Genomic DNA, 13320 nt, shown 5'->3' with positions numbered 1-13320 from the left:
AAGCCAAATTTATTTATCTTATGCTATAAAATTATAAATAATTTTGATAATGTTTAGTTACAATATCATGTGAAAAATGATTATGAATAAATATTTTCATTATTTCACTGCATCTTGTCTTTTATTAACAATTATTTTCCTTGGCCAAAGGCTTTGCACGCTAGAGTACATACCTGCAGCAATGGTTGTGAAGCAGTATTAAATACAATTGATTTTCTGTGCATGGAACCAGACCCGGCGCTAACCGCTTAGCAAAGGGATGCAGAGCAGGTAGGCACCAGGCTGGAGAGGCACTCTCCCTGATCTGCATCCCCACTTCTGTGCCTGGCCTCCCTACTGCTGCTGGCTGCTGTGCCTGTCACTGCATGACAGGCAGCGGCACCAGCAGCTTAAAGCCTTCTCTCCCTCTCCTGTGACAGTGGCAGTGACTCATAGGACAAAAAGGGTGTGGATCTACACATGTGGAGGGGCGGGGCTACACAGGACCAACAGACTGCAGTGCCACAGACGAGGACATGCTGCTCCAGATTCTGCCAGCTAGGGAGAGTAAGTGAGAAAGTCTGTGTGTGTATGTAGGTGTGTGTATTTATGTATGCGTATGTGTGCGGGGGATGGGGGGGAATGTGTAAGCTGTGCTACTGGGGCGTTACATGTAAGTTGCGCTACTACTAGGGCGTTACGTGTAAGCTGCGCTACTACTGGGGCATTACGTGCAAGCTGCGCTACTACTGGGGGCATTATGTGTAAGCTGCTCTACTACTGGGGGCGCTACGTGTAAGCGGCGCTACTGCTAGGGCATTACGTGTAAGCTGCGCTTCTACTGGGGCATTACGTGTAAGCTGTGCTACTACTGGGGCGTTATGTGTAAGCGGCGCCACTACTGGGGTGTTACGTGTAAGCTGCACTACAACTGAGGCATTATGTGTAAGCGGCACTACTACTGGGGGCCCAAATCTAACTCTCTCTGCACATGTTATATCTGCCCCCGAACGAACCCCCCCCTCCTGCAGTGCACATGGTTTTGCCCATAAGTTAACTAATTTGCTGCTGTGATCAGGTCTAAATTAGGCCCTTAATCTCTTCCCCAGCACCAGGCATAGCTCCCAAACTCAATGCTTTTCATTCTGCTGGGCTGCCCCTAGTCCTCTCTACTGTTTGAATACCATTCAGTAAAGTTTTTTTTCCCCATAGTGTGCCTTTTTTATTTTACTGGTGGACAATAGGTCCCAGCAGGCACTGGATACCATAATAGTGCTTGAGGCCCTGAATGTATTATTTTGCATGGGCAGTATTTTTTAAATGTGTTATTCGATGATAAATCCGGAATTAGAGAACAGCATATTCTCACTGTAATATATGCTTTAACAAGCCTTTTCATCAAGATCAATAATATATGGTTTATACTGTCTAGAATAAAAGACTGATGACTGTGCTGTTTTTTGGCAGTATTAAATAATCACATAAGATATGAAATCTATGGATTCAATTATTTTTTTGTAATAGAAAAGTGACTGACATCAGCAAGAATACTAGAATATTATTCCTATAGACAAACAGAGTCTGCACAATTGTCACCTTTAGCTGATGTTTAATGATCATTTTTTTCTTTTTGTGATTAGAAAGCAGATCTTATACTATATGCAAGATTACATTATGTAATTGTATCCGCCCACTCATAAATCACTATATAAAGCAAATACCTGATGCCCAAAATAAAAATTAAAAATGAAAGAAGAAATTTATAAACGTTAAATGAGTAGTTACTATCTAGCAGGGTAAAAATACTGGTACGTTTTGAACAAGTTAAAGTGGACTTTCTCACCTTTCTGTCAATATTATGGTTAGGATTAGCATAATAAAACATTAATATAGTACAGTAGCAGGTTGGCAACAAGGTAAAACTAGAGTTCCAACAAAAGAAAATGTAAAATAACTATTATTTCTAATCAGGCGCTAGGTAGGGCTGCATTTTCTTAGCAGCTCTTTATAATCAGGGGCAGTCACTAACCGGAATATGCAAGAAGATGAAATACAATAGAACAGCGCTATTGGGGAAATAATGGTTTATCTCTGACAACAGATGGAATGGATTTTTAACACCAGTATTATATATATATATATATATTGTTACAAGGATCACACACACGGGAACTTAGATGAACACTTTCAGTGTTTATTTTGCACAGCAGGTCACCACATAGCAAGTTGATTCCATACAATTGGTATTACAGGCAGTAGCATACAGGTACTCACAGCATAGCAGACTCTTGATAGGCTCTAGTGGTCCCTAGTCTAACCCACACAACCCGGCATATCACTCGGGTAGCTATTCCACCGTTGAGAGCAAGATGACCCTGCCCTGGAAACACTTATATCAGGAAATCCCAGGTGCTGCTGATCACACACCTGGGAGTCTGCTACTGATTCTAAAACCTGGTCTGGATCCTCCACATTACTTTCACATGGAAAACTGCTGTCTCTGCCACACTCCTTCCCCCTTAGCTTCAACCACCCTGCTACACTATTTTCAGGCGAGCTCTCTGCCTCGCCCACCCCCATGTGTATCATCCGCCCAGGCACACAGCCTTCCACCACCTTCCAGAGGTCACCCACCTCGCCTTCTTCCTCCTCCCCTAGCTTCACTATAGGGTTGCTTGGAGGAACAGGACCTACAAACCTCCTGGAAAGGGCATCGGCATTGAGGTGCTGTTTCCCCGGACGATGCCTCACCTCAAACTTAAATGGCTGCAAAGCCAAAAACCAACGGGTTACACAAGCATTCACCTCTTTGTTTGTATGCATCCACTGTCTCTCTGTGACCAACAAAAACTCTCGTCCCAACAAATAATACCTTAATGACTCAACTGCCCATTTAATGGCCAAGCACTCCTGCTCCACAGTTGAGTACCTGCGCTCCCTGGGCAATAATTTACAGCTAAGATAGAGGATGGGCTTCTCCTCTCCATCTACCTCTTGGGATAGGACCGCTCCTAATCCTGTCCCAGAGGCATCTGTTTGTAACACAAATTGCTTTTTAAAGTCAGGAGCTTGTAAGATAGGCTCAGTACACAAAGCTCGTCTTAAATCTTGCCAAGCAGTTTCCACTGGTCCAGACTATGTTATCTTGTCTGGGCATTGTTTTGTAAAACATTCGGTTAGTGGAGCCGCTCTAGCGGCGAAATCTTGAATGAACCTGCGATAATATCCGACCAAACCGAGAAATGTTCTAAGTTGTGATTTACATTTTGGTCTGGACCAGGTGTGGACTGCTTCTACCTTACTAGGCTGAGGTTTAACTTGTCCTCTGCCCACAATGTACCCCAAATACTTGGCCTCAATCATACCAATGACACATTTCTCGGGGTTGGCGGTAAACCCGTGTGCCCGTAGAGACTGTAAAACGGCTTCTACCTTTGGTAGGCATGACTCCCAATCAGAGCTGAAAATAACAATGTCATCTAAATATGCAGCTGCATATTCCCTGTGGGGCCGCAGCAACTTACTCATAGCTCTCTGGAAGGTTGCTGGGGCACCATGTAAACCAAATGGGTGCATTTTATCTCCCGGATTAAAGGACCGGTTAACTGAGGTGACGTCATACCTCAGTTTCTGACGTTGTTGGGCCCTTTCCATGTGTTCATTCAGTAGTGGCGCAATCTGCCTTAGACGGCCTTATAACTGGGCCACAAACTGAGCGACATTAGGGTCCTGGCATGGTTGTTCTTCCCACCCTTCTTTTAAGAGATCTAGAATTCCTCTGGGCTGTCTCCCATAGAGGAGCTCAAAGGGACTAAACCCTGTAGAGGACTGGGGTACCTCTCTGCCGCAAACATCAAGTAAGGTAGGAGAAGATCCCAATCTCATTTTTCTTGTGACAATGCCCTCTTTATCATTTGCTTAAGGGTTTTATTAAATCTTTCTACCAGGCCATCTGTCTGCGGGTGGTACACCGAGGTGGTAATCCTGTCTACGTTTAGCAACCAACATAAATCTTTCATGAATTTAGACACGAAAGGTGTGCTTTGATCCGTTAGGACCTCTTTCAGTATTCCTAACTGGGTATACATTGTTAGTAGTTCTCTGGCAATAGTGCTAGATTTCATATTGCGCAGGGGTATAGCCTCTGGGTACTTGGTGGCATAATCAACTACCACTAATATGTATTGGTGCCCCTGAGCAGATTTTTCCACTGGCCCTATCAGATCCATACCAATCCGCTCAAAAGGTACGGAAATGATAGGGAGGGGTACCAGTGTAGCTCTAAACTCTGGCCGTGGGGCAGTTCTCTGGCAGACTGGGCATTCCTGATAATACCTCTTAACAGAAGCATAGATTCCAGGCCAAAAGAACCTTAACTGGATGCGTTGGAGTGTTTTCTCCTCCCCTAGATGGCCACCCCACAAATGCATTTGGGCAGCTTCTAACACCAACCGCTCCAGTTTTCGGGGAACCAATAGCTGATCTACTCGTTTCCCTTGTAAAGTAGCGACACGATACAGCAAATCATTTTTCAACACAAAATATGGTACACCCTCTGATGGTAAAGCATCAACTACCCTGCCGTTAACTACTTTAACAGTCTCAAAGGCGTGTGTGAAATTGCTGTCATCGCATTGATCTCTCCCAAAGTCCTGCAGTGATATCTTCTCACCAACTGGGTTCCAATGGGCCTCGAACTCAGTCTCTTGGGGAGGTCTGGGACCGGCAGCCTCTCACCCGGATGCTAAACTTTGATAGTCTCTGGTCTCTGGCTTCTGAGTTATCTCGGTGGTTCTCCCACAGCTTATGAAATTGGTTTTATATTTTTATTTAAATTTTAGCATCCATTATTCACTTCTTTGTGTGTGTTTATATTATGAACATATATATATATATTAAATACAGGTGTTAAAAATGTATTCCATCTGATGTCAGAGATATATTATTCTTTCCTCAAGAGCGTTGTTCTATTGTATTGTGAAAATGAAACTACTACTGTAGTGTATCAGGGATGCAGTTATGTGACCGGCGGATCAGCATACTGGTAATAAAGCACCCCCACTAATTTGCAATGCAGACCACAATTGCCACACTGGATTTTTAATGACATTTCTTTTACACAGGCTTCAACTGTGCATCTTCAACCAAGTCCTCTCTGGGAAAAGGAGCTGCTGGTGATGGAGGTAATTGCAGCTGCTCATGACTAGGAGGCGACCTACTGTAAGTTGACAGCATTATTCCTATGTGTTGCCTGCAGTATCTCATCTCCTATATACAGTAGAGAGCAGATTGAAGAAAAGGTTGATGGAACAGACGTCAGGTTCCTGCCACTGTCAGTGATTATCAAGCTAGTTGCACCTCAGCAGCAGAAATGTTGGGAGCGGTGATAAGCAACCTCATAGCCTCTATTACACGTGAGTGTCATGGACATTGTGTAGTGCTGCCTACCAATGATGAACAGTCACCTACACCAGTGTTAGGTTTTCAGTCTAGTGTGTCAGTTACACTTACCCTATGAAACTCTGATTTCCAGTTTCAGCCTGCAGAAATATTTGCACAAGGAGCACACCAAGACCTAAAACCATTTTGTTTATTCAAGATGCCCTTAAGGTATAGCACTGGTAGGCATGTTGCAGATTAGCAAGTGACTTGTTACAGTTGCTATAGTAATGGCATGTTCTGAATGGAAATTAACTGTACTGAAGGTTGTATAATTATCCACTCTTGTGGCAACAAATACATGAGTCAAAAGAACTCAAAATCATTATAATCCAGTCATTCGATATTAAAGAAGTTAGAGATAGAAAAATAATAAAAAGCAAATTAATTAAAAATATTTCCTCTGTCGGAGTAATAATGATGAGGAGGAAGCAGTTGTTAATACAGTACGTCTCACCAGCCGTCTCACAAGCTACCTCTCTGACAACTCCATCCTTGGTCCACTACAATCTGGCTTTCGCCCACTCCGCTGAGACTGCCCTGGTGAAAGTCACCAATGACCTGCTTTCGGCCAAATCCAGGGGCCACTTCTCTCTGCTTATCCTTCTAGATCTCTCTGCTGCCTTCGACACCATGGATCATCCACTCCTCCACCGCACACTCCAAAACTTTGGCCTCTCTAGCACTGTCCTTCACTGGTTTACCTATTACCCCACTAACCGTTCCTTCTCTGTGTCTGCCTCCGGCACCACCTCACACCCTTCCATACTTCCTGTTGGTGTCCCTCAGGGTTCTGTCCTTGGCCCCCTTCTGTTCTCCCTGTACACCTCTTCCCTGAGTGCGCTCGTTAACTGTTTTGGCCTTCAATACCACCTCTATGGTGATGACACACAACTCTACCTCTCCTCTCCTGATCTGTCCCCCTCTGTCCTCTCTCAGGTTTCCAGTTGCCTCTCCGCCATCTCCTGCTGGATGTCTAAGCGCTCTCTGAAGCTTAACATGGACAAAACTGAACTCATTATCTTTCCCCCTGCCAGAGTAACACTCCCTACCTATATCTCTATCACTGTTGAAAACACAATCATCTCCTCCATTCCCCAACTCCGCTGCTTGGGTGTCACTCTTGACTCCTCCCTCTGCTTTGCACCCCACATCCAAACTCTGGAGCAATCCTGTCGGTTCCAGCTATGCAACATTGCTCGCATCATGCCATTTTTCTCCCAGAGTGCAACTAAACTTATCATCCATTCACCTGTCATCTCTCGGCTCGACTACTGCAGCGTTCTTCTCACTGGCCTAAATCACTCCCATCTTGCTCTCCTCCAATCTGTCCTCAACTCCGCAATTAGGCTTATCTTCCTCTCCCGCTGCTCCACTTCTGCCACTCCCCTTCGAAAAAATCTGCGCTGGCTCCCATTCCCTACAGAATCCTCTTCAAACTCCTCACCCTCACATACAAGGCAATCTCTAATTCTACTGCTCCCTGCATCTCCAACCTCCTCTCCCTTCATACTCCCTCCCGCCCACTACGGTCGACTAATGATCGTCGTCTCTCATCTCCTCTCTGCTTTGCTTACATCCTGCCATCAGGCTACCTCCGCTTGCTTGCACCTCATGTCATCTGTCTGTCACCCCTTCCCACTAGATTGTTAGCTCCTCAGAGCAGGGCCCTCTTTCCTCTTGTTGTCAAAGTCCTCTTCTCGACACATTTCACTCACAGCTCTCTCCTACTCAGCGACAACCTTTACCCGCATTTTCTCCTACTGGTAAAGGCTCATCTCTATCTATGGCCACCAGCCCTTAGTAGTACGCTGATAACTCCCTCGCTACTTACATCTAAGCTGTATTATGTATTGAGAATTGTGGTGCTCTTTGTTACCTGTACTTTATTTTTGTTATTTATTCACTGTAATGTTAAGTTCTGTCTCCCTGTACTGTTCTATTGTATGCCCTTTGTACGGCGCTGCAATACACTTGTGGCGCCTTATAAATAAAATATAACAATAATAATAATAATAATAATAATATGTCCTGTATTATTACTACAGCTGTCAGTGACAAAGTACCTCTGTATTAGACATGTCCCCACCTTACATCAGTTGTATGCCCTACTATACATAACTGTGGTCCAGGTACACATGGTGGCATCAGATCTCACAAACTTGTCATTCAGCCATGCTGCCTTTATGTGATTCCTGGCAGGCTTCCTTTTTGTAGTCATTGATTTGATATTAGTTTGCTGGTCTTGCCAGGCAAAACTACTACTGTTGCTGGAGGTAATACTATTGGTTTGGCAGCTGCATTTAAAGACCCGTGGGAGTGGATAATGTGATTGCTCCGCTCTTTTACAATCACATCCTACTAATATTCTTCACCTACTAGATCCTAATTATGTTCTACAACAGAACATGAGCCAGTATTAAATTACTGTACTGTCAACATTTCAGATAAGTGCATTGTATTCCTAAAAACACAACTATCGTTAGTAGTGACCAGACCACTGGTGCAATGAAGTGAATACCCAACAATAACGATGAAGTGGTTGTATGTAGAGATGAGGACTTAACAACAGTGACTCCCTCTTAATGAACTGGATACCTGCTTTTTTATTGAAATGTTTTTAATGTTGGAATAAAATGTTCATTTTTTTTACATACCTTGGATGATGTATATTATTGGATGAGGATTGTGTTAGGCGATAAAGATACCTTAAAGACCAAAGAAGTAAGCTTTTATGTGAGCACCAACTTTTAAAGATACCTTTATATGTACCGTCTCCTCACATTTATGTAAGAAAAAAGTGAGCAGCTTCATTTGAATCGAATCACATACGGTGACCCTCTAAACATTTATCAGGAATCACTAACCCATAGAAATACGGATTTAGGAGTTGCATATGTATTCAGAAAAATAATCTGAAAGGTTTTACACTATCTGTGATTTTTATCTCTCCCTATGTATTTCGTTGAGAAAATTTCTTCTGTTGGATTGAAGTTCTATATTGTGATATGATTAAATGGAGAAGCAATACCAACATTGTGCATAACTGGAGATTGAGAATTATCCACTTTCCCCTGAATAGGGGAGTGCTCTATTTTATGACTCATAGATTGTGAAATACAATTATATTGTACCCTGCATTGTTTACCCATCTGTGGAGCGCAGTTATATCATTCTTTCCTTATACAATATATTTGTTCTCTAAAATCTTACATGGCACAAAAGAGACTAATTGGAGTGTCATTATAGCAAATGCAAAGGTTGAAATATTGGAGCAAATTGCTGAATGGAAAGCATTACTACAGTAGATTAAGACTGTAATAGATGTCTTTACATTGAATTTTCCTTAAAAATAAATAAAAATACTTGCACATTTAGCTTTACCTAGAGAGGGTCTTTGACAAATGAATATACAAATAGAGAATTGACTGCAAATTTCTTGCAGTGTCTTTTTTGGCTGCAATAATCGGTTATGACCAGTAGACGTACAGGATTCAGGTGACTTTTGTTGCCACCAAAACATCAGCTGCATCACCTGCTCCTTAACCAAATTGTGTAAGTATAGAATGAGTCTGAGTTTTGCTTCAATTGTGTAGATAAGGGTTAAGTATAAATGTGGTCTAAAAAACCATACAATCAATTTGATGCGAACATTTCTACTGTGATATAAAATTCATTTACCAATAATAGAGATCCGCTTGATCCACTTGGGGTTATTAAACCAAAACCCACATAAGTGATAACTTATTTATCAAGCTATATTTCAGAAGTTAAAGCATCAAGGAGTGCCAGGTGCTTTCCCGAGCTTACATCTGTTGCTGGTGGATGGATGTTCAGGAACAGCAAATTGATCACAGAGAGGCACAATGCTTTCCTTTTATATGCAATATGCTTCAAAGTCAAGTCAGAGCTGTGAGGTCATGCATCGAGCAACAGTGCAGCAGTATTTGCTACAACCCTGACTAAATTACCCCCCCGCCACTGTTTGTAAATAATCCCCTTTAATCTGGATACATTTGGTGCATTTCCGAAACGTCTGTTAAAATTTAAGATAGAATACGCTGGAAATAATGAACAAACCAATGATCTACTTTAAAGTGTGGAGAACATTAGGTCCTTGATTGGCAACACGAATTAAAGGGGATATCATTTATTTTGCAGTTTTAGTTACACAGTAGTTCCCAATTTAAAATAATCTGCATAGATATTAGAATTGTTTTACTGCTTTGTGGTTGAAAAACCTTCCTGCTGCTAAATAAATACGAAAACATAACACTAACACCAGTAGTGACTTTTATAGTAAACAGGGGAGGGAGGGTGCATCAAGGAGCTTGGATTACTGTCTTGTATATCTAGGGTTATTGTTACATGTCTGATAAAATCTCTAGCACACAAGTTTATCTGGAAGGCTATGTACACGCAGGCTTTGAAAAACAGTGCTGGTTGATCTATAGGTAAATTAACCTCTCTACCAGGGCGCTTTGAGCTACGTGCATACTGAAAATACGTCTTAAAGCTTTGCTGCACATTACTGAACTATATGTTCTTTACACAATGTTTCCGCAGGGATCCAGTAGCACTGTTATATTTTACTGAGCAAAACAACTGCCACCACGTTAGGCAGCATCAAAAGTGACGCAACATAAAGCAAGTGCTTGTCACAAAATGTGCTACTATTATTCTTTTGACGTACATTATTACTAGAGTCCTAGTACCGGAGAGTATTAATAGGAGCTGTGTAAGTTATGCTTTGTACACTTTATTTGATGACCATGTATGTATCTTTAACCACTTAAATGTAATATATGCTTCTTTTTCTTGCAGAAAAGCTTGCAGAAAAGTCTTACAACAATCCATTTCAAGTCATCGTATCAGATGGGGATAGTGTTTTTTTTTACTGTTAAGTTGTGTACATCTTGTTGTACAATTCTTGTTTTACAGTCCAATTTTCTTTACTGTTCATGTGATTGGAAATTAGAGAATATTGAAGCCTGACCTAATAACAAAAATACAATGCAAATGACACAACGATGTAAGGTGTTTTCTTTACATAACTAGATGACTAAAGTTTGAAGTGAATACTCCTGTACCTATTATATCAATATTCAAAGGAACACCAGGAACCTGACACTTTTATAGTGATATCTATCCGTATTACTCACTGTACAGTTAAAAATAAATGCAGTGAGCTTGTACCTTGGCTACAGAATCATGTGGTCAGGCTAAATGAGAATTTATACTAGATTACTTCATCCATTATGATAGTCAATGAGAAGTGTCCTTTATTCTGGCACATTTGTGAAAAGCAAATGGATATAATCAGTTTATTTCTGCAAAGTAATACTGTCTAGGCAAGTCCCCTCTGGCACATTTCCTACCCAAGCAACAAAAATCACTGCCATTCTCAATATATTTGCCTATTGGTTGGCCACAATGGACAGGTATACCTTGATAATGTTACATCTGCCAGTAAGACAGGTCTATGCTCAGGAACAAATGGCCTCACTTCCTATTTCAGATTAATTAGTTTGTTCTCTTTTTGATAATGGATTTTTACTCCATACGTACGTCACTTCTTATCATTTACAACATTTACCAGTAGAGAAAGAAAACTCCAAATACATCATGCCAATCCATTCATATACTGTAAGAAGAAAAATTTAAATTTGCGGAAAGAATATATTTTCCCAGAAATGTATATGTCTACAGTATAATAGTATCACGTTTCCCCAGTTTAGAACATAGGTCAAGGAAAAATAAAATAACCTTTGTTAAAACTGGTTCATCTTAATGGGACTGTATGTAATGCATGACTCATAATAGTAAACTTTAAATATGAAAATAATACAAGTATATAATACATTTAGTATATAATACATTTACATACTCATATGTACGTACATACATATTTCAGGGTGAGTGAACATGAATCATAAATAACACACATTTACTATAAAGCAGCGTCAGCAATTAATTTATTTAGTAAGAAACTTTTATTGATATTGAATTGGTAATTGGTAATAGTCTAGCAATACCAAATGTTAACCTACATTGAGTTAATATTATATATGCTACCGAAGTTTCTGTTGATATATATGTTTTGTAAGGTAGGGTAGATGAACACAATACCATGTGTACTTTATAAAGCCGGTTACTACCCATTATAGTGTTTTTTTTATTTATATCACAGAATCCACTGCCTTCTATAATCAATACAGAGTTAAGACTGTACAATGATGATAATGAAAAGGCACTGTCATAGAGCGCAGAGCTTAATATATCTATTAGGCACACAAACTGAAAAACAAGTGACATCATAAAAAGCTATTGACTCAATAGCTGCACAGTAACATTGCATTCAATTCTGTTCACATACAGCACATTTCTGCACAGAAAATAAAACCTTTACAAATCCTCCTGCCGATGAAAATGCCATATCATTCCTAAACGTGATCGCCAAGCAGCATCCACTGAGGTCACTAGTCAATAAATGACCCTTTGGCTTTACTATTTATAAAGACTGTTAACTTATCACACACTGAGCTTTAGCTGGAATATCTGTCTTACAACGTAGCATCGTTCACTCCCCTTGTATCAGGAACATTTATTTAGAAATAATTTAGAAATAATATAGTCCAAAAAATAAAATAAAAAAATTATATATATATATATATATATATATATATATATATATATTTTATATATATATACACATATGTATGTATGTATGTATATATATATATATATATATATATATAGGTTTTTAATTTAAAAAAAAATAATAACATTCTGAGCCCTAGATATAATAAATCAGTACTCTCCTTTACGTCGGTGAATCTAAGTAACCACATAGGCAGACACGATAATATTATTGCAGTGACCATTAAGCATTACACAGATATGCAGTTTAATAAAATAACATTTTACCTGGACACTCACTCACCAGTTAATGACTTTAAAAGTAGGATCGTAATACAAACAGCTAAGAATTCTAAAATACAGCACTATTTTCATATAAGGTGGAATGACACAGCAAAGGTCTTACCTTTAAGTTGCAGCAAAACAGTCAGCTGGAACAACAGAATCATAGCCGAGTCCATTGTCTGGACGTTGTCTTAAAGTAAGGAAAGGTTCCTAAGCAGTGAGTTGTAGTTATGCTGCCTTGGATACCTCAGAAGCTACTCTGAGACAGAAAGCCCTGTGCAGGCTTCTCAGATTGCAGAGCATGCCCAGACAGTAGAGCTCACAGCTACTGAGGCAGATCTTGCTTGGCAAAGTGATGCTCATTACACTGTTCTGTAAATTACAGCAAGGGATGACTTTTGTGTGCCAGACTCACGACGACGTATCACAATTGAACCCACTGATTTTACATTATGTTCGTCCGAACAAAGAAGATTATATATCTGCTAGTGGTAATGAGCGCGTCTGCATTTTATGCTGTCACGGTAATAACACCATATTATGAGCAGTGGACTGAGCTGTGTGTTCTAGAGCTGGAAAAGTTATCCTCGCATAACAACTTATCAGCCTGTTGTTTAATATATTGTATTAGTACGGATGTGTGTTCCTCCTTTGTAGTCGCTTGTTTTCTCTTGTGAAGGAAGAATATGTATTATTGTGCAAAACAAATGCCACAATCAATCATATGAGTACTCAGTGTGCACTGAAATAACCTCCGTACAGACTGTGCGACAGAGTACAGCTTATTTTTTGAGGGGGTTAAAAAAAATCTCGGAAGATCCACGTGTGATAGCATTTAACATTCCCTTTACTCCAGATTGCATTCTTACTCGTTTCCATCTGACAACCCGTACTATATTTAAACAAGTATTTATAAAAATTATAAATATCTGACCAAACGTGTGCCAATTCTCGTCCTTGTTCTCACTGTTTGTCTTT

General features: G+C 40.3%; 1 protein-coding gene across 3 annotated transcripts in view; it reads right to left on the bottom strand.

Annotated features, from left to right (window-relative positions):
• The window catches only part of RXFP2 (relaxin family peptide receptor 2), a 589575-nt gene extending 576580 nt beyond the window's left edge, over window positions 1-12995 (bottom strand). For 2 of the 3 annotated variants that reach the window (XM_063951765.1, XM_063951767.1), the window contains exon 1: window positions 12464-12995. In XM_063951765.1, the coding sequence (XP_063807835.1) occupies window positions 12464-12518 (55 nt within the window). In that variant the 5' untranslated portion in view covers window positions 12519-12995. Of the gene's footprint in view, window positions 1-2253; window positions 2334-12463 lie in introns of those variants that run through there. The other variant, XM_063951766.1, reaches the window with a different exon arrangement.
• Between the last annotated feature and the right edge of the window lie 325 nt (window positions 12996-13320).

Source organism: Pseudophryne corroboree, chromosome 2 (genome assembly GCF_028390025.1).
Source record: "Pseudophryne corroboree isolate aPseCor3 chromosome 2, aPseCor3.hap2, whole genome shotgun sequence".
Lineage (NCBI taxonomy): Eukaryota > Metazoa > Chordata > Amphibia > Anura > Myobatrachidae > Pseudophryne > Pseudophryne corroboree.
Note: the sequence above shows the minus strand (reverse complement) of the source record. Positions and strands in the feature narration are given on the sequence as shown.